The 24,637-nt window shown below is 65.1% G+C and overlaps 1 protein-coding gene across 1 annotated transcript in view; it reads right to left on the reverse strand.

The window, feature by feature from the left end:
• The window catches only part of TESK1 (testis associated actin remodelling kinase 1), a 30,107-nt gene that overhangs the window by 4,580 nt on the left and 890 nt on the right, over positions 1 to 24,637 (reverse strand). Inside the window, exons 2-7 of the mRNA XM_048834691.2 lie at positions 8,780 to 8,901; positions 8,356 to 8,404; positions 4,181 to 4,327; positions 2,861 to 2,943; positions 2,219 to 2,309; positions 697 to 780 (exon numbers count right to left, since the gene is read on the reverse strand). Of these exons, the coding sequence (XP_048690648.1) occupies positions 697 to 780; positions 2,219 to 2,309; positions 2,861 to 2,943; positions 4,181 to 4,327; positions 8,356 to 8,404; positions 8,780 to 8,901 (576 nt within the window). The remainder of the gene's footprint in view (positions 1 to 696; positions 781 to 2,218; positions 2,310 to 2,860; positions 2,944 to 4,180; positions 4,328 to 8,355; positions 8,405 to 8,779; positions 8,902 to 24,637) is intronic.

Below are 24,637 nucleotides of genomic sequence, written 5' to 3' on the forward strand. Positions count from 1 at the left end.
AGCTGGGGCGTGGCCCATAGGGAGGAGACGCACGCCGCGTGCTGGCGCTGAGCGAGCTGGGAGCCTGCGGAACTCCCTGCCGCAGCGCAGTGTGACTGGCGGGATCACTGACCAGCGTGGGCCAGCTGCAGGGGCCTCCCCTCAGGCCATGCTCACAGCCCAGAGACGCTCAGCGTGCACAGCCCGGCTGGCCCCGCGAGGGGACAGGAGGGGGCTCCCCACGCAGCCCTGGCCAGCCAGGGGAGAGGGCGTCTCGGGGAGCAGGTCAGACTCTCGAGACAGGAAACGCCAGGGGGTGCCGGCCACGGTGCCTCTGCCCCGTTGGCGTTGTCTGAGGGGGTCCTGGCTGCCCGCAGAGAACACAAGAGCCTGGCCCCCAGGGGCTGCTCCCCGCACAGGGCCAGGTCACACGATCCCCTTGCGCTGGCTCACAGCTAGGCAGCCCCATGGGCCGGGTGCCCCATGGGCCGGGTGCCCCAGGGAGCCTGGCACCTGTAGCTCAGCCCGTGGCAATGCTGCTGGCACATGGGGCAGAGTCATGGCTGCAGGGTTGTAGCGGGAGCCAGGCCGCATGCAGGCCTCTGCACCCCTGCCATGCGCCCCCCCGCCACGCTCCGCCTCGGCCCCCCGGCTCGCACCCAACCCCGGGGCAGGCCCTCGTCCCTCCCGGCACCAGGTGGCCCAGCCAAGCGTTACCTCGGTGCGGGGCAGGTAGTCCGGATCCGCGGGGACCCGCGCGATGGTCTCACACAGGATGATGCCGTAGGCAAAGACGTCAGCCTGCGGAGAGGAGCGGGAGGTGGAGGGTTTGGCAGAGGCGCTGAGGGGAACCCGACTGCCCTTCCGCTGGGCACGCATGAGCCAGGACATCCTCACGGCGCCCGCTGGGGCCACGGCCCCGCCGTACAGCACGGCACATCACGGCTTCCGCAGCCCCGGCCTCTCCCAGTGCGGCAGGGGGAGGGGGTGCTGGCTGTGGGGGGCTCCTGGCTACTCCAGCCTGGCCTCTCCAGGCAGGGTGTGTGTCGGAGGTGTGGTGGGTTGGCCAGGGGAGTGACAGGTTCAGGATGCCCTCCAGGAAACGCTGGAAGGACAGTGTCAGTGACCACTGTGATGAAGCGGGACTGTTCTTAATGTTTCTTCTGAATAGTGTGGGGGTGCCTCAGTTTCCCCTAGGCAGTTCTTAAGTATCTAGGTGGTGGGATAAGGGGATGTAATTGTTGCAGAGCAAAGGGCCAGGGTACATAAATGGCAGACACTCTGTCTCCTGGCCACTGATAGCCTGGGCCCGTCCCCCCTGCAAGGTGAGAGCTAAAGGGTTGGAGAACAAAGGAATCCGGTGACCTCCTGGCCCAGGAAAGGGACAAAGCCCAGGGGAGGGGGGGCTGGGGGGAGTTTCAGTTTGGGGCTGGCTGGGACATGGAGTGAAGTGCAGACGGGGTTGTCTGGCTCACTGCCCCCCAAAATGGACCCAGCGGAGGGGTCCTGTTCTCTGCACCTGCAAGCTCTGTTTTAGACCATGTTCCTGTCGTCTAATAAACCTGTTTTACTGGCTGGCTGAGAGTCCCGTCTGACTGTGGAGTTGGGGGGCAGGACCCTCTGGCTTCCCCAGGAGCCCCACCTGGGCGGACTCGCTGTGGGAAGCGCACGGAGGGGCAGAGGAGGCTGAATGCTCCGAGGTCAGACCCAGGAAGGGGGAAGCTGTGTGAGCTGTGTGTCCTGAAGACAGGCTGCTCACAGAAAGGCGACTGCCCCAGAGTCCTGACTGGCTTCATGGGGAGCAGTTCCAGAGCATCACCCAGGGAATCTGTGACACCCACACAGCCCCCTCGCCCTGCCATCCCCCGGCACCCTCCATGTCCCACCACCCCCCATGCCCTCCGCACCCTGCCCCCACATTTCCCCCCCACCCTGCTGGCCCCCTCACCCTCCCCATGCCCTGCCGCCCCCAGCACCCCCCATGCCCCCCGCACCCTGCCAGCCCCCCCATGCCCTGCTGCCTCCCAGCACCTTCCCCCCCGCTGACCCCCAGGAGCCACCATCACACACTCATCCCCCCGCTCCACTGTGGCCCTGCTGGCTGCCAGGCCGGCACTGACCCCTGGAAATGGCCGAGCCCAGGCATGGCAAAGGCAAGCAGCCCCCGGTCCCGCCAGCCTGGCCGTGCCCGGTGCCCAGCGCAGCGAGGGGAAGGCCCCAGGCGCAGGCAGCGAGTTACCTTCTCGTTGTACAGCTCCCCACGCAGCACCTCCGGGGCCATCCAGTACGGCGAGCCCACCACGGCCAGCGGCTCCTTCTGAGCGTCCTCGCTGGTGGGGCAGAGCCGCGGGGTTAGCCCCGGCCCCCGGCCCTGCCGGGCAACCCCGAGCCCCCACGGTCTCCTCCCCGACCCGGGGAACGCCCAGCTCCCCTGAGTCCCCTGCCCAGCCGGGGCAACCCCCAGTTCTCCCCCCGGGTCTCCTCCCCCAGCCGGGCAAGCCCCAGCCCCACCGGGTCGCTGCCTGCAGCCCCCCCGCCCCCGGGTCTCCTCCCCGGGGTCCCTGCTCACAGCCGGGGCAGCCCCCAGCACCCAGGTCCCCTCCCCAAGCCAGGCAACCCCCAGTCCCCCTGGGTCCCCGTCCCAAGCCAGGGTCAGCTTGCAGCGCTTCAAATCCCTTCCTCAAGCCCTCCCCATCCCCCCTCCAGCCAGGGGCAACCCACACCACCCAAACGACCCCCCGATTTCCCTCCCCCAGCTGGCTCTGATCCCCAGGAGGGGGTGGGTGCCGCCCTGCCTCGGGTGTGGGAAGGGTCCAGAGGGGACTGCTGGCCCCTCTGCCTAGGCCTGCCCCACTCCGGGGTGGGGGAGCTCCCCACGCACCTGTAGGTGGGAATCTTCTCTGCCAGGCCGAAGTCGCCCACCACGGCCGTGTAGCCATTGTCCTCGCTCTTCACCAGGCAGTTCTGAGAGCCAGAGGAGAGGAGACGTCACGCCGCCTGCCCCGCCTGGCACCTGCCCCATGACACACTGCCCCCTACAGGCAATCGAGAGGGTCGCGGGCAGGGGCATTCCCACCCTGCTGTCCCGGGGGAGGGCAGCGAGCATCCGAAGGAGCGCAGGGGGTCCAGCTCGGCCCTCTCTGCGTGTGTGATGAAGTTGGGGATGTTTGTAGCGTTCTACACGAATAGCGTGTGCGTGCCTCAGTTTCCCTGTGTGCTGCACGTTTAACAAGGTGGCGGGAGAGGGGTTGTTGTTGTAGAGGACCAGGTGTGACCTCTCCAAGCAGCTGGGACCCCCAGACAACGGCCTGGAGATGGGGAACCCCAACAACTGCTGCCCTGGTGACTAAGAGGCCCACCCGCGCTTGGCAGTCGGCCGGTTCTGGCCAGTGGGAGGACACCGGGCTGCGGAGAGAGGACCCAGGAGACCTGACCAGCTGGTCCAGCCAGAAGGGAACAAAGGACAGATGAGAGCAGAGGAGACCAGGCAGCCTGTTTACCTGGGACTGAAGACAAAGGACAGGGGAGGAGCTGTTGGGGACGGTGATATCAGATGCCCAGCTGGAGGGGGGGCGTCTCTGGGCTGGGAGGGGAGAGCAGCCAGAGCCCCCCTGGATGTGGGACGGCCCTAGATGTGCTGGGCTGAGGGAGGCCAGGCCTGAGGCCGGAGAGTTTCCTGTGCTGGGTTCAGACGTTCAATAAACCCTCCTGTGTTATGCTGGCTGAGAGTCGCTCTGGTCTAGAGATCAGGGGGATTATTCCCTCTGGCCGTGGAGGCCCCGGGGGCCCAGAGCGAGGGGACTCCCCGAGGGGGCCCATGGCAGAGACAGGCGGGCTAAGGCTCAGAGCGGTGCGGCTCCAGGAGGCAGAGGGGCTGGACCCCTGAGAGCAAGTGGACCCCCGCGAAGAGCAGTCGCACTGAGGGGGTCCCCCCAGGGACTGTACGGGGCCGGGACAACGTGCCCTTCACACCGTCCCGTCAGGGAAGCCCCCAGGCGGCAAAGCGAGGCTTGGGCTCAGCACCCTGCCAGCCCCGGCTCGTCCCGGGGCCCCCGTGGCTTCCACGGGGCCGGGCAATGGAGGGGCTGTTTCCTCCGGGACCCTGCGCCGTGGGCGAGCGAGTGAGGGCTCCGGGGGGCCGGGGAGTGCAGGGGAGGGGCTGGCAGCTGGGGGGGGGAGCGCGGGGGAGGGCACTGCCCACCTTGGAGGTGAGGTCGCGGTGGAAGATGCCCTTGGAGTGCAGGTAGCGCAGGCCGCAGGCGATGTCCAGGGCCAGCCGGATGCGCACGGCCCAGGAGAGCGGCACCGGGCTGTCCAGCAGCTGCTCCAGGTTCCCGCCGTTGATGTACTGCCAGGGAGAGGGGACGGGCAGCGTGCCGTCAGCCCCCCGCACCCACACGGGCCCGTTCCCCTGCCTTGCCCTGCCCTGTCGCCTCCCCCAGCCACCCTGCCCTGCCCGCCTCCCCCATGGGGCCCGTCCCCCCGTCCTCCTGCCCTGCCCGCCTCCCCACCGCCTCCCCCAGCCACCCTGCCCTGTCCGCCTCCCCCATGGGGCCCATCCCCCTCGTCCTCCTGCCCTGCCCTGCCCGCCTCCCCCATGGGGCCCGTGCCCCTGCCTTGCCCTGCCCTGTCGCCTCCCCCAGCCACCCTGCCCTGCCCGCCTCCCCCATGGGGCCCGTCCCCCCGTCCTCCTGCCCTGCCCTGCCCGCCTCCCCCATGGGGCCCGTCCCCCTGCCTTGCCCTGCCCTGTCGCCTCCCCCAGCCATCCTGCCCTGCCCGCCTCCCCCATGGGGCCCGTCCCCCCGTCCTCCTGCCCTGCCCACCTCCCCACCGCCTCCCCCAGCCACCCTGCCCTGCCCGCCTCCCCCATGGGGCCCGTCCTCCCCACCGCCTCCCCGCCCTGTCCGCCTCCCCCATGGGGCCCGTGCCCCCGTCCTCCTGCCTTGCCCGCCTCCCCACCGCCTCCCCCAGCCACCCTGCCCTGCCCGCCTCCCCCATGGGGCCCATCCCCCTCGTCCTCCTGCCCTGCCCTGCCCGCCTCCCCCATGGGGCCCGTCCCCCCGTCCTCCTGCCCTGCCCGCCTCCCCCATGGGGCCCTGTGACGAAGTGGGACTGTTCTTAATGTTTCCTCTGAATAGTGTGGGGGTGCCTCAGTTTCCCCTAGGCAGTTCTTAAGTATCTAGGGGGTGGAGTAAGGGTGTCTGATCATTGCAGAGCCCTAGAGGGCAGGTGTGTGAAGGGGTCTGGACACAGAGAATGGCCGACACCCTGTTTCCTGGCAACTGATGGCCTGGGCCCTTCCCCCCCTGCAAGGTGAGAGCTAAAGGGTTGGAGAACAAAGGAATCAGGTGACCTACTGGCCCGGGAGAGGAACAAAGCCCAGAGGAGGAGGGGCTGGAGGGTTTTCAGTTTGGGGCTGGCTGGGACATGGAGTGAAGTGCAGACGTGGTTATCTGGCTCACTGCCCCCCAGAATGGACCCAGCTGAGGGGTCCCGTTCTCTGCACCTGCAAGCTCTGTTTTAGACCATGTTCCTGTCGTCTAATAAACCTTCTGTTTTACTGGCTGGCTGAGAGTCACGTCTGACTGCGAAGTTGGGGTGCAGGATCCTCTGGCTTCCCCAGGAGCCCCGCCTGAGCGGACTCGCTGGGGGAAGCACACGGAGAGGCAGAGGATGCTGAATGCTCCGAGGTCAGACCCAGGAAGGTGGAAGCTGTGTGAGCTGTGTGTCCTGAAGACAGGCTGCTCACAGAAAGGCGACTACCCCAGAGTCCTGACTGGCTTCATGGGGAGCAGTTCCAGAGCATCGCCCAGGGACTCCGTGACAACTGGTGGCAGCGGTGGGATGTACTGCACCCCGTGGATGGTGCTTCCTGCAGTAAGTGACTGGGGAGCAGTAACACGAAGGGGGATTGCCGAGGACCAGGCCTGCTGAAGGCTCAGAGAGGAGCGGTTTCGGGGGGCGGTTAACCCCTGGGAGTGTGTGACCAGAGAGAAGGACTGTGCAGTAGCAGGGTTCCCCTGGGGACTGCAGTGAGCAGTCCAAGGGGCGGAGGAGTCTGCAGCTCGACCCTGGCAAAGAGGGGGTGACCTCGAGAAGGGCTGGCACACTAGGGGTTCTCCCTGGAAACCGTGGGGAGCTGAGAGCACACGGGCCTGTGAATCCACAACAACTTGGGAGGAGTGGAGTGATGGCCTGTCACTGTCTCCTTAAGAAGGACATTGTAACCCTGTGCAAAAAGAGAGGGTTGAGCGTTGGAAAGTTCACCAAAGCAGAGTTAATCGTGCAGCTGGAGGAGGATGACCGCTCTAAGGAACAGATTCCTGACCCCAACTGGGGCTATAGCAGGATCTGGGAGCAGCTGGAGCGGGAGCCAGGCATCTCCAAGACTCCTGTCCCCGACCAGACGGGGGTCTTCACGATCGGGTTCCCCATCGGAGGATCGAGATGGACGGGATTGGAGCTGAGTCCGAGAGAGCAAGAGGACCATGGGAGACAGCGAGAGCCCGAGAAAGAGCTGCAGAAGCAGCAGCAGCATGAACTGGCGGTGGGGGAGCGGAGAGGCCTAGGGGACCTCCCCGGGGTGAGTGGGGATAGATCCCGGGGGGCCAGTTCCGCAGGGAACCTCGAGACTAAATTGCTGCCCCTGGTTAAGGGGGGGGGTGTGTGGATGCCACCTCACTGCCTTTGAGCAGGCTGGCGATTTGAACCAAGGGGACCCTGCGGAAAAGCCCCGGTGTCTAGCTCCCTTGCTGGGTCCCAAGGCCATAGACTCCGTCAGCCAGATGGTTGGGGAGGTGGACAGGCTCCCACTCCTGACCCCAACCTATATGTCTGTGTGGAGTTTCCTGGGGCCAGGCCCCCCGGACCTCCAGTGGGAGTAGAAGGTGATGGTCAATGGGGAGACATTCTTGGGGTGGCCAAAGGGCATGGGCTGCATAAACCTTCCCACATGCGGCCTGCGAGTGCTATCGACCACCCCTGACCTAAGGGAGGGCGTGAAACTGGAAGGGCCTGGTGTAACTCCTACCAAGGAACGGGAGAGATGCTGGGGCATCCATGGGAACGTTGGTGGCTTCGAACTTCCCCAGGTCACCGGCTAAAGTGACCCCGCTCAGTTCGATCTCGAAGGGGGGAGAGATGTGACGAAGTGGGACTGTTCTTAATGTTTCCTCTGAATAGTGTGGGGGTGCCTCAGTTTCCCCTAGGCAGTTCTTAAGTATCTAGGGGGTGGAGTAAGGGTGTCTGATCATTGCAGAGCCCTAGAGGGCAGGTGTGTGAAGGGGTCTGGACACAGAGAATGGCCGACACCCTGTTTCCTGGCAACTGATGGCCTGGGCCCTTCCCCCCCTGCAAGGTGAGAGCTAAAGGGTTGGAGAACAAAGGAATCAGGTGACCTACTGGCCCGGGAGAGGAACAAAGCCCAGAGGAGGAGGGGCTGGAGGGGTTTTCAGTTTGGGGCTGGCTGGGACATGGAGTGAAGTGCAGACGTGGTTATCTGGCTCACTGCCCCCCAGAATGGACCCAGCTGAGGGGTCCCGTTCTCTGCACCTGCAAGCTCTGTTTTAGACCATGTTCCTGTCGTCTAATAAACCTTCTGTTTTACTGGCTGGCTGAGAGTCACGTCTGACTGCGAAGTTGGGGTGCAGGACCCTCTGGCTTCCCCAGGAGCCCCGCCTGAGCGGACTCGCTGGGGGAAGCACACGGAGAGGCAGAGGATGCTGAATGCTCCGAGGTCAGACCCAGGAAGGTGGAAGCTGTGTGAGCTGTGTGTCCTGAAGACAGGCTGCTCACAGAAAGGCGACTACCCCAGAGTCCTGACTGGCTTCATGGGGAGCAGTTCCAGAGCATCGCCCAGGGACTCCGTGACAGGCCCGTCCCCCGATCACAGAATCATAGACTATCAGGGTTGGAAGGGACCTCAGGAAGTATCTAGTCCAAGCCCCTGCTCAAAGCAGGACCAATCCCCAATTAAATCCGATCCTCCTGCCCTGCCCTGCCCGCCTCCCCCATGGGGCCCATCCCTCCAGCCACCCTGCCCTGCCTGCCTCCCCACCACCTCCCCCTGCCACCCTGCCCTGCCCACCTCCCCCATCGAGCCCATCCCCACTGCCACCCTGCCCTGCCCACCTCCTCCATGGAGCCCGTCCCATCTCCCATCTTGCCTTGCTTGCCTCTCCACCGCCTCCCCCTGCCACCCTGCCCTGCCCACCTCCCCCATGGGGCCCGTCCCACTCTCCATCTTGCCTTGCCCTGCCTGCCTCCCTGCCAGCTCAGTGCCCACCAGCCCCAGCCCATGTGCCCCTGCCAGGGCGGGCACAGCTTCATGGGCCCCTGAGCAGCACCCCTAGGACCCCCTGGGCGACCCCCTCTTACCTCCGTGAGCGCGTGCAGCTGCCCCTGGTGCACACAGACCCCCATGAACCTGAGACACAGAGGGGGACGGGTTAGACCAGCAGCGCCAGGGACCTGCCCCCTGGACGGGCCAGAGCCGCTCGCAGAGAAGAGAGAGAATCCACGAGGCGGAGAAGGGACCGGCTCCCTCTGCCCAGCACATGCCAATCCGGGGCAGGGACCTCACCCCCCAGCCCGAGCTGGCTTGCCCTGGGCGGAGGCACACGGGCAGAGCCAAGGCCTCCACGAGGGCCACAGAGCCAGCCTCAGCAGCCAGGCCGGGCCAGGAGGGGCCACGCTCGGCTGGGAGCAGGGCTCGCAGAAGCCAGCTGCTCCTCTCCGCAGAGCAGGGCAAGGGCCGCCCGGGTGGCAGGGGGCGATGGGGGGGTCACTGCGGGCCCCTCACCTGAGGATGTTGGGGTGCGAGAGGCGGTTCATGAGCTGCACCTCCCGCAGCATGTTCCCCCGGTTGCTCATCAGCTTGTTCATCTTCAGCACCATGATCTGGCCGGACTGGCGGTGCCGTACCTGGGGGGAGCGGAGAACGAGGAGTAATGGTCTCAAGTTGCAGTGGGGGAGGTCTAGGTTGGATAGTAGGAAACACTATTTCACTGGGAGGGGGGTGAAGCACTGGAATGGGTTCCCTAGGGAGGTGGTGGAATCTCCTTCCTTTGAGGTTTTTAAGCTCAGGCTTGACAAAGCCCTGGCTGGGATGATTTAGTTGGGGATTGGTCCTGCTTTAAGCAGGGGATTGGACTAAATGACCTCCTGAGCTCTCTTCCAACCCTGATCTTCTATAATTCTAGGGGTGGGACACAGCATGGCCTAGCGGGCAGAGCACAGGACTGGGAGCCAGGACGCCGAGTGCTGAGATGGACCTGCTGGGTCCCACCCTGCCAGGAGCCTCAGTTTCCCCATGTGAAGTGGAGAGGAAGGTCTGCAAGCACACTGCGGATGGCCGGCTCTGGGCACGTCAGCGCTGTTGTATTAACAAGGCCCCTTAGCAGAGGACTGAACGGCCCCTGGAGCCCAGCAAGGCTCTCGGGGGCGAGGGGAGGAGCCGGGAGCTCAGCACTCTGCAACTGACCAGAACCACTTTCCCAAAGCGCAGCGTCGGCCCCGAGCCTGCAGGCTCAGCACCAGGCCCTGGCGGACCCGGGAGCCCTGCCTGGGTGAGCAGCCGGCCGCAGGGAGCGGGGGCTCGGCGCCCAGCCCTGGCAGCTGTAGCAGGGCGGTATATTTAGCCTGCTCTGAGAGGAGGCCACCACGTGATCCGCGTTACTGGGGCTGCTCCAGGGAATCCCAGAGGGGCGGTGGCTGCCGGGGTCCGTCCTCCCAGCACACACGGAGCCCCCGTCTCTCGCACACAGACCCCGCCACACGCACACATGGCTGACATGCACGCACACGGAGCCCCCGCCACACGCACACACGGCTGACACGCACACGGAGCCCCCATCTCTCGCACACAGACCCCGCCACACGCACACACGGCTGACACGCACGGACATGGAGCCCCCGCCACACGCACACACGGCTGACACGCACACGGAGCCCCCGTCTCTCGCACACAGACCCCGCCACACGCACACACGGCTGACACGCACGGACACGGAGCCCCTGCCACACGCACACACGGCTGACATGCGCACGCACACGGAGCCCCCGCCACACGCACACACGGCTGACACGGACACGGAGCCCCCATCTCTCGCACACAGACCCCGCCACACGCACACACGGCTGACACGCACGGACACGGAGCCCCCGCCACACGCACACACGGCTGACACGCACACGGAGCCCCCGTCTCTCGCACACAGACCCCGCCACACGCACACACGGCTGACATGCACGGACACGGAGCCCCTGCCACACGCACACACGGCTGACACGCGCACGCACACGGAGCCCCCGCCACACGCACACACGGCTGACACGGACACGGAGCCCCCATCTCTCGCACACAGACCCCGCCACACGCACACATGGCTGACACACGCACGCACACAAAGCCCCGCCACACGCACACACAGCTGACACGCACGGACACGGAGCCCCTGCCACACGCACACACGGCTGACACGCGCATGCACACAGAGCCCCTGCCACACGCACACACGGCTGACACGCGCACGCACACGGAGCCCCCGCCACACGCACACACGGCTGACACGCGCACGCACACGGAGCCCCCGCCACACGCACACACGGCTGACACGCACACAGAGCCCCCGTCTCTCGCACACAGACCCCGCCACACGCACACACGGCTGACACACGCACGCACACGGAGCCCCGCCACACGCACACATGGCTGACACGCACGGACACAGAGCCCCTGCCACACGCACACACGGCTGACACGCGCATGCACACAGAGCCCCTGCCACACGCACACACGGCTGACACGCACACGGAGCCCCCGTCTCTCGCACACAGACCCCGCCACACGCACACACGGCTGACACGCACGGACACGGAGCCCCTGCCACACGCACACACGGCTGACACGCGCACGCACACGGAGCCCCCGCCACACGCACACATGGCTGACACGCACACGGAGCCCCCGTCTCTCGCACACAGACCCTGCCACACGCACACATGGCTGACACGCACACGCACACGGAGCCCCGCCACACGCACACACGGCTGACACATGCACGCACACGGAGCCCCCGTCTCTCGCACACAGACCCCGCCACACACACACACAGCTGACACGCACATGCACACACAGCGCCCACACCGCACGCACACAGACCCCATCACACACACACACACACGGCTGACACACGCACGCACACGGAGCCCCCGCCACACGCACACACGGCTGACACGCACACGGAGCCCCCATCTCTCGCACACAGACCCCGCCACAAGCACACACGGCTGACACACGCACGCACACGGAGCCCCCGCCACACGCACACACGGCTGACACACACGGACACGGAGCCCCTGCCACACGCACACACGGCTGACACGCGCATGCACACAGAGCCCCTGCCACACGCACACACGGCTGACACGCACACGGAGCCCCCGTCTTTCGCACACAGACCCCGCCACACGCACACACGGCTGACACACGCACGCACACGGAGCCCCGCCACACGCACACACGGCTGACACGCATGGACACAGAGCCCCTGCCACACGCACACACGGCTGGCACGCACACGGAGCCCCCGTCTCTCGCACACAGACCCCGCCACACGCACACACGGCTGACACGCACGGACATGGAGCCCCTGCCACACGCACACACGGCTGACACGCGCACGCACACGGAGCCCCTGCCACACGCACACATGGCTGACACGCACACGGAGCCCCCGTCTCTCGCACACAGACCCTGCCACACGCACACACGGCTGACACGCGCACGCACACGGAGCCCCGCCACACGCACACACGGCTGACACGCGCACGCACACGGAGCCCCCGCCACACGCACACAGACCCCGCCACACACACACACAGCTGACACGCACATGCACACACAGCGCCCCCACCGCACGCACACAGACCCCATCACACACACACACACACACGGCTGACACACGCACGCACACGGAGCCCCCGCCACACGCACACACGGCTGACACGCACACGGAGCCCCCGTCTCTCGCACACAGACCCCATCACACACACACGGCTGACACACGCATGCACACGGAGCCCCCGCCACACGCACACACGGCTGACACACGCACGCACACACACGGAGCCCCCACAGGCTCAGAGTCTTCCCCGGGGGTTCCAATTCCCTAGGGGGTCCCTGGGCTCTGGGGGTGCTGGGAAGAACCAGGGGCCTCGCCCCATTTCCGGAGAGCAGTGCAGAGCACCCCCCAGCCCAGCTGCCCACCGGGCGGGGCCCTGCGGTGGGGCCCAGCCGCTGAGGGAGGAGCCCCAGCCCCCAGGGAGCCGCAGCAGGCTCAGGCATTCCTCAGGGCTGCTGTCAGCTCCCCACGTTTGCCCTTTTTAGTCAATGCAGCTCTGAGTCGCTGTGGCTGTGCCAGGCCCCGGCCCGCCCCCAGCCAGGCCTGCCCCCCCCGCGAGGGGCTCCAGGCAGAGTCTGCCTCCCCCAGTCAGTACCGGCAGGGCGCGGGAGCTGTCTGGGGGGCAGATGTAGACAGGCCCTGGGCAGTTCCCATGGCAGAGGCAGGAGGGGAGCAGGCCCCTCGCAGCACAAGGCTGTCCGCCTCCCTTGCTGTCCTGAGCAGTTGGGCGGTGTTGCTGTGCACTGTTAAGAGAGCTGCCAAGCCTGCCCCAGAGGTGGCTGCATGCCAGTGCTGGGCAGGGGTGCCCCACATACCGTGTGTGCAGCACTTTGGCTGAATGGGGCCAAGGAAATGATAGTTACACTGTGAACCTGCCTCCTTCTGCTGCCTGCCCCCTCCCTCAGCACAGGACCCGAGTGCGTCATCCTGTGGGGGGTGCCCCATCCCACAGGGACCTGCGCAGATGCCTGTGCCCCCCTCCTGCCCCCCAGTGCAGAGCGAGGCACGTGGTGATCCCGGCACAGCCTCCACCACGGGGCGAGAGCCATGCGGGGACCGGATACTGCAGCTGGCAGGCCAGCCAAGGTTGGGGAGCGGGGGCCAGGGGGTTCTGGGGGGAGCCTGCCTCAAACCCAGCCCCTTCTCTGGGCTGGAGAGTGAGGGGTCACACAGAGCCCCCTGCCCCCACCGGGCACTCCCCCGCACACACAGCATACAGGAGATGTAGCCAGGAGGCGCCATGCTCGGCCTGGGGGCACTGTGCCCGGGCGTTGCCGTGCCTTGCCCAGGAGGCGCTGGGCCCAGCCAGACTAAGTGCCCTTCCTTACAGACGTCCGTGGCCATGCTCGTGGTGCACGGGGCCTAGGGTAGACGCACCCTCCCCATGGTACCCTGTGCTCGTTCCCACGGCTTTGGGCGGTTGGGGGGGGCAGATTCAGGCTACAGCCAGAGCACCCCCCAGGCTGGCGCCCCGTGTCCCAAGGCCGGGTGTCTCCCCTGGGCCCCCAATGGCCTCGCCTGCTCCTGCCTCTCCATTCAGCCCTCCCCCAGGCCCTGCATTATTCAGCAGCCCCTCGGCCTGGGCGCTCGTGTTTCGCCGGCGTCGCCTTCCCAGCCAGCTCCCCGCACCTGTGCCACCGAGGGGCCCGGGCGCTAAGGGCAGCTCCCTGCTTAGCACCCACTCTCCTCCGGAGCCACCTGGCCCAAGAGCAGCGACCAGACAGAGACCCAGGCCTGGCCACTCCCAGGGGCACCCTGGGGCACCCTGATACCCCCCTCCCCAGCCAGAGTACCCGGGGCGATCGTGATCCCTGACCACCCCATCCCGCCCCCGCGCACCCCGGCTCCCCTGCCGGAAGCACCCGTCAAGCAGCGGGCGCTCTCTCCCCACCCAGCACTCCCTGCAGAGGGGGCTCCCGGGGCTCCCGCAGGGAGGGCACGAGCAGAGCTGCCCCGGCACACAAGCGCCAGCTAAGCCCATCGGCGCGAGAGGCAGGAGCAGGTTCTGCTGCTACCCCCCAGCAGAGGGCGCACAGGGCGTGGCAGCTCTCCCAGGCCCAGTCAGCACCGGGCCCCATTGTGCTGGGAGCTGCACGCACTCGCTCGCACAAACACGTATGTACACACGCACGCACGCGCCCTGGCCTGCTGTTCACAGCAGTGCGCTCTGGGGGAGTGCGGGCCCCTCCCCATCGGGCAGGGGACTGGGATGCACGCCCAGGTGCCAGGCCTGCGAGAGCCCAGCTCCCCAGCAGGGGATGTCCCAGCCCCCCTGCACCCCGCCAGGAGCAGCAAGGCCCCCGTCGTGCGCAGCCAGCCCAGGTCCCAGCAGGGGAGCGGGGGCTGTGCAGACGGGCCCAGGCGCCCCGATGCCCAGGGGACCCCAGCAGCCGGGGCAGGGAGCAGGACCCCACATGGGTCGGGAAGGGCCCAGGGACAAGTGGGCAGCCTCCTGCCATGGGGGAGGGGTGAGCTCCTTCGGCTCTGCTGGCCGGGAAGCCCCCGTCCTCATTCCCTCTAATAAGCCTCCTCCCATGGTAATTTGCCAGGACAGATGGAGACTAATGCGGCCTTATCCCCTTGTACAGGGGCAGGGAGGGGGAAGGGAGGCTCCCAAGTGCTGCAGGACTGGGGGAAGGTGAGGGCCAGCACATGGCAGGGCCCCCCAGGAGGAGCTGTCTGAAAAGGCGGGGGCAGACAAGACACTCCCCTTGCACTGCGGGCAGGTCCTCCGGGATCCCTGCATATCTCTGGGCCCTGCCCACCCAAGGCAGCAGGACAGAGCAGGGTAGGGTGACCAGATGTCCCGATTTTATAGGGACAGTCCCGATTTTGGGGTCTTTTTCTGATATAGGCTCCTATTACCCCCCACCCCCATCAGGATTTTTCATACTTGCTGTCTGGTCACCCTAGAGCAGGCGTGTGGGGCTATCTCCAAGGGGTCAGCTAGCTGGGCACAGACCCCTCCCTGGCCCAATTTCTTCCCATGGACCGGCCCAGTCCTGCCCCATCTCCTGCCAAGGACACTGCACCCCCCCCCCCACTGCACCCCCCCCAAACCTTCCCAAACACTCCCCTCCACACCCTGGGGAACAGGCACAGAGAGATCCCAGCTCTGTGCCCCCCTGCCACTCCTCCCATGTCACTGGATCCTGTAACAGGATCCCACAGTGCGGGGGGAGGGGGGGGCAGGGCACACGGCTGCCATGCTCTGCTGGCCAGGAGCCAGCCTGGTAGCACAGGCAGGCAGGAGAGCGCCCGAATTCCCACTGATTGGGCAGGGGGCTGCCATGGGACAGACAGAGCCTGCACCCCCCACCCCACTCCGCTGCCAGAGGGCTGGGCAAACCCAGCACCCCAGAGCCAAGGCACCCCCAGCTGGCTGAGAGCAGGTTCACCCTGCCTCCTGGGCCCTCTCCCCAACTGTCTCCCTGCAGAGCGCACCCCAATGCAGCCCTCCTTATAAGCCAATATTTAAGAAATAATTCACTGCCTGCCAACTGATCATAAATCCCCCCCGTGATCTGGTGATCCTCATGGAACACCGGCCGAATCTTAAACCCCTTAAAAATACCAGTATGAGTGCCTGGGAAGGGGAGGTGGGAATTAAAGTTCAACTTATAAACACCACAGAAATACCAAACCACTGGGGAACAGGCGTTAAAATAAGGAGTCCCTATGAAAATACCACCCGACACTCCAGCTACCCACAGTGACCCTATCAATAAAATCAGCCAGTTAAAACAGGAACAATATGAACAGTTCTTGTGGGATCCTGCCCAATACCCCATAGTAAACTGACCCTATGGTTCCCAAACACATGCACCAAAACCTAAACCAAAAACTATGCGTTCAAAAAAGGCACCCCAATTAACATAGACACACCAGAGTTGTTTGTAACTCAAAGTGATCCAGTAAAAGTCTTGTTAAATCCACTATTAATAAACATAAAAATTGGTATACATTAAACTCAGCTAAACATGTCTAAATTGGAACCCAAATAAAAACACATCCACACCCCAATGGCCGAGCAAGACAAAATGTAGTAAACACCACAGCAAAGAAAGTTAAATTTAAAGCAAAAATTACAAATACTGTAACCCTAACGGTAACTAAAACAAGTTACGTTTCTTGTCACACCTGCAAACTAGTCTCATTCGCAAGCAGGCAAATACTACTAGGAATTTGGTACAAAGAGGCCTAAACCCCTAAAAGCCACATAAGACCCCTCTGGCGGTGGCTAACCAGCACCTCTCAGCTGCGAGAGAAACAAACCATGAAATTAGGAAGTAAAACTGCCTTGGGCATAGAAGGTACCAAAATGGGACAGCAACGGCCCGTGCCCTGCCCAGCCCCAGGAAGCAGGGCCCGCTGGGCTCCCCGCAGACCCCCTGCGACAGCTCCCCCAGCATGGAGAGGTACCAGCTTGGCCCCCATACGACGCGCCCCCCCCCCAGGGCATTGTTCCCTGGCCCCTCCCTCTGCTAGGACCTCCACCATGGCAACCCCCAGGAGAAGGCTCCCCAGGCACCCCGTGAACACACTGAGCCGAGGCAGCTCCTGCCCCTCCCCCTCCCTCACTAAAACGTGGGAGACCCTCCCCAGGACCCCATGTCGAGCGCCTCTTCCCAGCTGGCTGCCTGAGGGGCTGCCAAACCCTACCTTGGGGAGGCCAGCTCCCCCCCCACATTCTGCTCCCCCCCCGGTACCCAGCGACCAGCCGGGCCCCCCAGAAACCCCTCTCCATGCAGCTCCCGCACACCTAGCACATCACTACCGTTCCCTGCCCCAGGGCCCCCAGCATGACCCCCCCAGCCCGCGGGCACCCTGGGCCAGTGGTGAAGGGGTTAAGCGGTGTACGTGCAGCCAGCCTCCCACACACGGCTGCAGTCGGCGGCTGGCGCCCTGCTCGGCTGTGCCGGGAGCGTGGGGCGTGGCCGCAGCACCCCCCGGCCCAGGCTCAGCTCCAGGGAGCAGCCAGGGTTCGGGTGCCCCTAGCGGGGCTGCCTGACCCCCATTCCCTGCACCTGCCCACTGGCATCGGGGCACCTCCTCTGTCTGGCACCCCAGCTCAGTTACAGCTCCAGCTGGGCCCCACACCCGCTAGGCCCCCAAGCCCCTGCTACCCAGGACCATGGGGGCACCTCACCCGTCAGGGCCCACCTCAGCATGGCCCCCAGAGAGAGGAAACCCCAGGGCCATCGCTGGGTCCTGCAACTCCAGCTCCCTCCCCACACTTCCCCACTGGGGGGTGCTGTGGCCGTGTGCAGAGACAAGGCTCCCCCAGCTGCATGCTCACTCCCCAGTGGGCAACATCAGGGAACAGGCAGCCCCGGCCAGGCACGACCAGGGTCTAATGCACCCTCCGCCCCGGGACAGCCTTCAGCAGGGGCAGCCCCGCGAGATGGGAGCCGCGGGCAGAGCCCTTGTAGGCAGGCTGCCTGATCCCTTGCAGCCCACAGCGCGGGTGGCGGGGAGGGGACGGGGGGGGCAGAGATAAGCTACGCCACCCGCCCTCGCCTCCCCATGCGGTGGCACCATGCCCTGGAATCCCGGCACATTCCCCAGAGCTGAGCTCTGCCGGGCAAGCACATGCGGCCCTGCTCTGGGTGACGGGCAGGCAGCCTGGTCCTGCCCGCCACCCACAGGGCTGGATGGGCCCTTCTGCTCCTCCCTACGTGACACCCGCCTGGCACCCAGTGCCCCCGGCCTGGCACCCAGCGACTCCCCCCACCCCCACAGCACTGGCTACCCGCTCTAGTTCATCCAGCACTTGGACGCCAGCACCGGGCCCCCGGCACACGCTAGCTCCAAGATCCATCCCCTGCCACGCCACCCGGGCAGCAGGGAGCTGAGCTGCCCTGGCAGCAGACATTAGAAATGATTAACGAGAACGTTAATGAGAGCGAGCAGACGGCCCATGAGCCGCAGCCTGGCCCCCGCTTCCCCAGGGATCAGTCCCCTTCTCCCCAGCAGAGCCCAGCAAGGTGCCATCCCAGCAGGGCTTAACTGCCTAGGCACAAGCCTGGGGGCCATGCTCTACCTCCCCCTCTGCACCCGGGGCCTGTCCCTGCCTCAACCCCCTCCTCCTGCAAGACGGGACAGTCCTGCCCCCGGGGGCGCGGGGAGACCTGCTCCAACAGCCGGTGACTGGACAGCAGGCGGATTCCAGGGAACCTGCCCACTCGCCATGGATGGACACAGAGCGCACTCGGGCGCAGGGTGGCAGGTCTCTGGGGGCCTGGCTCTACGCCCCAGCTGGGAGGCGCACCGGAGTCGCCCGGGTCCAAGTGTCGCACCCAAGGGCCAGGCGGATCCGGCCTGCTAGGATGGAGCCCGAGTGCGGGATCCCCGTCAGCAGCCTGTGGCTCCCCTGCCAGCCTTCTTTGCTCACAAGTCTCCATGCCTGGGCTCAGCACTGCCTTGGGCCCTTCGGTGCTGCGGGCACCTTGCCCTCCCATCCCCATGGTTACCAGCCGCTTGCCATGCTCCAGGTTAGCCTCTCTGGGCTCTGGCATTCAGCACCTCCTCTGGGCACGGCCAGGCTCTGGGGAACTGGAACTCCTGCAGCTGCGCTGTGCCCCCCGGCCCTCACTGGGTCCCAGAGCATGAGCCATGGGGTTCTGCAACATGGCAGGTAGCTGTTAGCTGCAATATGGACACACGCCCCAGCATGCATTCCTGACCCTAACGGCCAGGGATCCTTATGTGCTTAGGCATGGGGGCCAGTCTGCCCCTCAGGCTCTAGGCATGTTCCCAACATGGGCTAAAACCCATCCAGGTTCAGACACGATGCGAAGGCAGCAATTAGAAATAAAAAAGCAATATCTAACAAATGGAACTAAGAGGAACAGAACGGGAATGGGGGCAAGCAGATTGCAACTGATATAAATGAGAAGTTATGCAGAATGGAAAATTGATAAGGGAAGCTGAAGACATCAGGGAAAATATCCATGGCTGGCTGGGCCAAGGACAATAAAAAGGAGGGTTTTTTTAAGGTATGTCAGGAATAAAAGAAACCCTAGCAATGGCAGAGGCCCATTATTAGATGGAGATGGCAAAGTTTTTCACAATGACACAGAAAATGAAGAAGCATTCAAAAATATCTCTGTTCTGTATTTGGAAAGAAGCAGGATGATGTACTCATATCACACAAGAATGAAGTACTACCCAGTCCAGTAGGAACTGAAGATGATGTTAGACAACATCTACTAGGGATAAACATTTTTAAATCAGCGGTCTTGGTAACTTGCACCCAAGAGTCCTAAAAGAGTTGGCCTGCTGATGATAAATGTTTAATAAATCCCAGAATACTGGGGAAAATTCGGAACACTGGAGAAGTGCTAATGTTGCATCAATATTCAAAAAGCTCAAGCAGGATGACCCGGGTAACAATAGGCTGGTTAGCCTGACATAAATCCCAGACAAAATAATGGAAAAACTGATATGGGATTCAAGTGACAAAGAATGGAAAGACAGGAAAACAGGTTTTATGGAAAACAGGTCTTGTCAACCATATCTGATTTCATCCTTTGATGAGATTCCAAGTTAACGAAGGATGGAACAGACTGTTGGAAGGTGTGTGACATTCTGGTTAAAAACGAGCAGTGTACACTATCAATAAGGCACATGCTAAATAGCTTAAGGACTGGCTAACTGATGGATCTCAAGAAGCGGTCACTGATGGGGAATCACTGAACGGGGGTGTTTCTAGTGGGGTTCTGCTGGGATTGGTACTATGCCTGACACTAGTCACTGTAAGAGGTGGCCTGGCCAAGTGGCTAGAATACTGGAATAGTGCACTGGGCTGGGTCTCAGGAGAGCTGGGTTCTAGCCTGAGCTTGGCCACTGGCCTGCTGTGTGACCTGGGACAAGTCGCTTCCCTGCCCTGTGCCTCGATTTCTCCACCTGTAAAACTGGAGACTGATCCTGCCCTCCTTTGTGCAGAGCTACTGAGGAAAAGGCCAGGGATTATTACTGTCATCAGCAATCTGGGGAGATCTGTGGAGAGCAGCCAGATGGGTGGGGCAGCAAGTAATGAGGACAGGGTGACACTCGCTAAGCTGGGCCCATTCAAACAACATGGGGTTTAAAACAGCCAAACGCAAACAGCGACTCGAAAAAGGATCCGGGGCCCACAGTGGATGAGGAAGAGAACAAACGCTTCCAGCGCGATGCTCTGCTGCAAAGGGCTAAGGTGAGCCCGGGGCTGTATGAGCAGGAGCGGGGGGATTTTACCTCCATACACAGCGCTGCTGAGACGGATGCTGGATCCTGCGTCCAGCTCTGGCTGCCATAGTATTAAAAAGACGTTGAACACTTGGAGAGGTGCAGAGAAGAGACACACAAATTATTTTCCACTGCATGCAGCCGATGAAGTGAGCTGTAGCTCATGAAAGCTTGTGCTCAGACAAATTGGGTAGTCTCTAAGGTACCACAAGGACTCCTCGCTGCTGTTACAAATTATTCCAGCACTGGTGAAAACGACGAGTGAGAGACAAAGGGCTGGAAGCTGAGGCCAAAGTAATGCACATTATAAACAAGACCCAAATGCGTGCCAGGGAGGTGGTTCCCGCTGGCACAGACGACCAGGGACTCCCCGGCTCGGGTTGCCGATCCACGCCGGAGCCCTTCTGGAGGGGGCTTTGGTCCAACCAGGGACTGGGCTCAGCACAGGGGTAACAGGTGAGATTCCCCAGCTGTACTAAGCCAGGACCCCCGTGGTATGGAACGACACCTCCCCACCGCACACTGAACGCCGACCAGCCGCCCTTCCCCCAACGCTGCCACCCGAACCCCCGGCCCTTCCCCCAACGCTGCCACCCAAACCCCCGGCCCTTCCCCCGCCGCTGCCACCCAAACCCCCGGCCCTTCCCCCGCCGCTGCCACCCAAACCCCCGGCCCTTCCCCCAACGCTGCCACCCGAACCCCCGGCCCTTCCCCCGCCGCTGCCACCCGAACCCCCGGCCCTTCCCCCGCCGCTGCCACCCGAACCCCCGGCCCTTCCCCCGCCGCTGACACCCTAAACCCCTGTCCCTTCCCCCGCCGCTGCCACCCGAACACCCGGCCCTTCCCCCGCCGCTGCCACCCGAACCCCCGGCCCTTCCCCCGCTGCTGACACCCTAAACCCCTGTCCCTTCCCCCGCTGCTGACACCCTAAACCCCTGTCCCTTCCCCCGCCGCTGCCACCCGAACCCCCGGCCCTTCCCCCAACGCTGCCACCCGAACCCCCTGCCCTTCCCCCAACGCTGCCCACCCCCAACTGCGCCCTTCCCCCGCTGTTGCCACCCTAAACCCCTGTCCCTTCCCCCACCGCTGTCACCCGAACCCCCGGCCCTTCCCCCGCCGCTGCCACCCTAACCACCTGCCCCTCCCCCGCCGCTGTCACCCTAACCCCCTGCCCCTCCCCCGCCGCTGCCACCCTAACCACCTGCCCCTCCCCCGCCGCTGCCACCCTAACCACCTGCCCCTCCCCCGCCGCTGACACCCTAACCCCTGCCCCTCCCCCGCCGCTGACACCCGAACCCCTGCCCCTCCCCCGCCGCTGCCACCCGAACCCCTGGCCCTTCCCCCAACGCTGCCACCCGAACCCCCTGCCCTTCCCCCGCTGCTGCCCACCCCCAACTGTGCCCTTCCCCCGCTGTTGCCACCCTAAACCCCTGTCCCTTCCCCCGCCGCTGTCACCCGAACCCCCGGCCCTTTCCCCGCCGCTGCCACCCTAACCACCTGCCCCTCCCCCGCCGCTGCCACCCTAACCCCCTGCCCCTCCCCCGCCGCTGCCACCCTAACCACCTGCCCCTCCCCCGCCGCTGCCACCCTAACCACCTGCCCCTCCCCCGCCGCTGCCACCCGAACCCCCGGCCCTTCCCCCGCCGCTGACACCCTAACCCCTGCCCCTCCCCCGCCGCTGCCACCCGAACCCCCGGCCCTCCCCCGCCGCTGCCACCCGAACCCCCGGCCCTTCCCCTGCCACTGACACCCTAACCCCCGGCCCTTCCCCTGCCGCTGCCACCCGAACCCCCTGCCCCTCCCCCGCCGCTGCCACCCGAACCCCCGGCAGGGGGCGCAGGGCACGTGTATCCCGCCGGCTGGGGGCGCAGATCCCGCCGGCTGCGGGCGCAGGGGGTGTGGATCCCGCCGGCTGGCAGGAGAGTCGTTATTAGATGGAGCCGTATTCCCTGAGCAGCCAACCGCCCGCCTGGCTCTGTTGAATGCCACCCTTAGCCTGCCTGGGCCAGCCTCTCGCGGGGACGGCCAGCGTCACCAAGGCAGCAGCTGCTCCCCACGGCAGCCAGCCCTCCTGCGGGGCCCTGGGGCGGGGAAAGCACGCCAGACCCAGATCCCTGCAAACCGGCCCCAGGTGCCAAGGCCACAGCAGGGGGCAGGGGCAGGGGGACCTTCAGGGGGCTCTTCCAGGCATGGAGCTAGCGAGCTCCCTGGGACCCAGGCTGACCCCGCGCCCCACCGGAGAGCTGCAAATGGGAGCTGGAGCTCGCGCTGTCATGCTGGGCAGCACCCACAAGCACCCTGGGGAGCCCCTCTCAGCTCTGCTCCCCCCTGAAAGGACCCCAGGGATGAAGCCGCATGGGGCCAGGCATGGGGGGGAGGATGTTACCTGCCCACGACCCGTGGGCGCCTCGAACACCTCGTGCCATACGCTGCCAAACCGTCTCTGGCAGCCGGGCAGGCACACGCTTGCAGGCTCCTCTGCGGAGGGAGGGGCAGAGAAGGAGCCTCCCGCCCCCAGCGGCCCCTCCCCACACCGCACCAGGACAGCTGCTGTGAAAACGAGCAGGGCCCTGTGGCCGTGAGACAGGCTGTGCGGAGAGCCCAGGCCAGACCCTGCCGCTCCCCCCTCCAGAAACCCCGCGGCGGGCACGACCCCGGCCCCACGGCCCCCGCGGCAGGCACGACCCCGGCCCCACGGCCCCTGGCCTGATGAGCTCTGGAACCACAGGGGCAGGGCCCGACTCCCTGCAGCCCACGGCACAGACACACCACCACAGCCAGCGTCAGGGCCCCTCTGCTGGACTGCGATTCGATAATCAAACTGCTTCCCCAAGCCCCAGCCATCACGCGGGACGGCGATGCCAGCTGCCCCCCGGCACCCTGGGCACTAGCCTTCCCCTGTACCCCCGGCAGGCAGACGGAAGGTCCAGCGCCCTGCCCGCGACTGGCCCCGCCACCGCGCTCAACAGTGGGTGGGACCCAGGTCATCGATGGGCCCAGCACCCCCATCCCATTCTGCCCAACGCCACCTGGGCCCACAGCTGCACCCCGCTAAGCTGCCGTACTGAGGTGCAAAGACGTCGCTCTTCCCTGACCTGCCCCACAGAATTACAAGGGACCCCCTGTCCCCCACTCGGCCCCATGGGCTCCGCTCACACCCAGAGCTTCCTGGCTTGGCTTCCCACTGTCCCTACAGCTGTAAACAGCCTGGACACGCCCCACACCCTGCGACACACAATCCTGTGCTCCGGCCCCAGCTGCCAGCCCTCTGCCCTGGGAGCCCGGGGCAGGGGCCCCCACAGCTCAGCCACTGCAGCCCCCTCCCCTGCGGCTGGGCGGACACACACACTGCTCCTCTGCCCTGGGAGTCCCGACACCCCCACACACACTCAGGAGCTCAGCAAGGGAGGGCTTCTGAAGCACCCGAGACCCAAGGGGACGGGACACCCCAGCTAACAAAGCCCCCTCCTTGTGCCCAGGCCCTGTGGTGCCTAAGAGCCCAGGGCCCAGCAAAGAGCGTGTGGTGTCTGGCGCGTCCCAGAGCCCCGAGGTGAGGTTGCTCTGGGTTTGCAGAGGGGAAGCACTGCCCACAGCAGAGCCGCCTGACCCAGGTCCCCGCGCCAGGGACCCTGGGCTCCCAGGTTTGGGTGGGGGAGGGGAAAGCCACTGTCCTGGAGACGAGGTGCGGGGTTCAGGGTTCTCCCGGCCACGCCGACCAGCCTTGCTGAACTCCATACCTGGCCAAATGCCAGGGCCAAGGCCCGAAGACCAGAGGCCAGCAGGAGCCTGGGGGAAGCTGTGCCAGGGACCTGGGAGAGGGAGTGGGGTGTCCCCACAATAGCCCAATGGCCGGCGCTCCCTGGCACCCAGCCCCCACGGCTGGTGCCCACTGGTACCCACCCTCCTATCTTCTAGCCCCTGGCCCACAGCCCAGCCCACGCGCCCATGGCCCAGAGGAACGGGAGGAACAGCTCTGACAGGTTGCTGAGCCGGCCCTCTCCACCCCCAGCCAGAGGCCTTGAGCCGGGGCATAGGACAAGGAAGAGGCAACTGCCACAAGGCAACCATGGTCCCTGCCCCATGTGCGGTCCCCACACTGCCCAGCTTCCCACCCCTCCAAGGCGCCATCCCCATGGAGCCCTCCCATCCCCATGCACCTGCCCCACCCCTTTGAAGCGCCAGTCTCCACAGAACCCTGCGCAAACACCCATCCCCATGGCACCCAACCCTTACCCCTCTGAGGTGCCCAACCCATGCACCTGCCCTGTCCCTGAAGTGCCCATCCCCATCCCATGCTGCCCATCCTCACATGTCCGTCCTGCCCTGCCCGTCCCCAGGTGCCCGTCCCCGTCCCGCACTGCCTGTCCCCAGGTGCCCGTTCCCGTCCCGCACTGCCCGTCCCCAGGTGCCCGTCCCCGTCCCGCACTGCCCGTCCCCAGGTGCCCGTCCCCGTCCCGCCCTGCCCGTCCCCAGGTGCCCGTTCCTGTCCCGCCCTGCCCGTCCCCAGGTGCCCGTCCCCGTCCCGC

The sequence above is a fragment of the Caretta caretta genome, chromosome 5 (genome assembly GCF_965140235.1).
Source record: "Caretta caretta isolate rCarCar2 chromosome 5, rCarCar1.hap1, whole genome shotgun sequence".
NCBI lineage: Eukaryota > Metazoa > Chordata > Testudines > Cheloniidae > Caretta > Caretta caretta.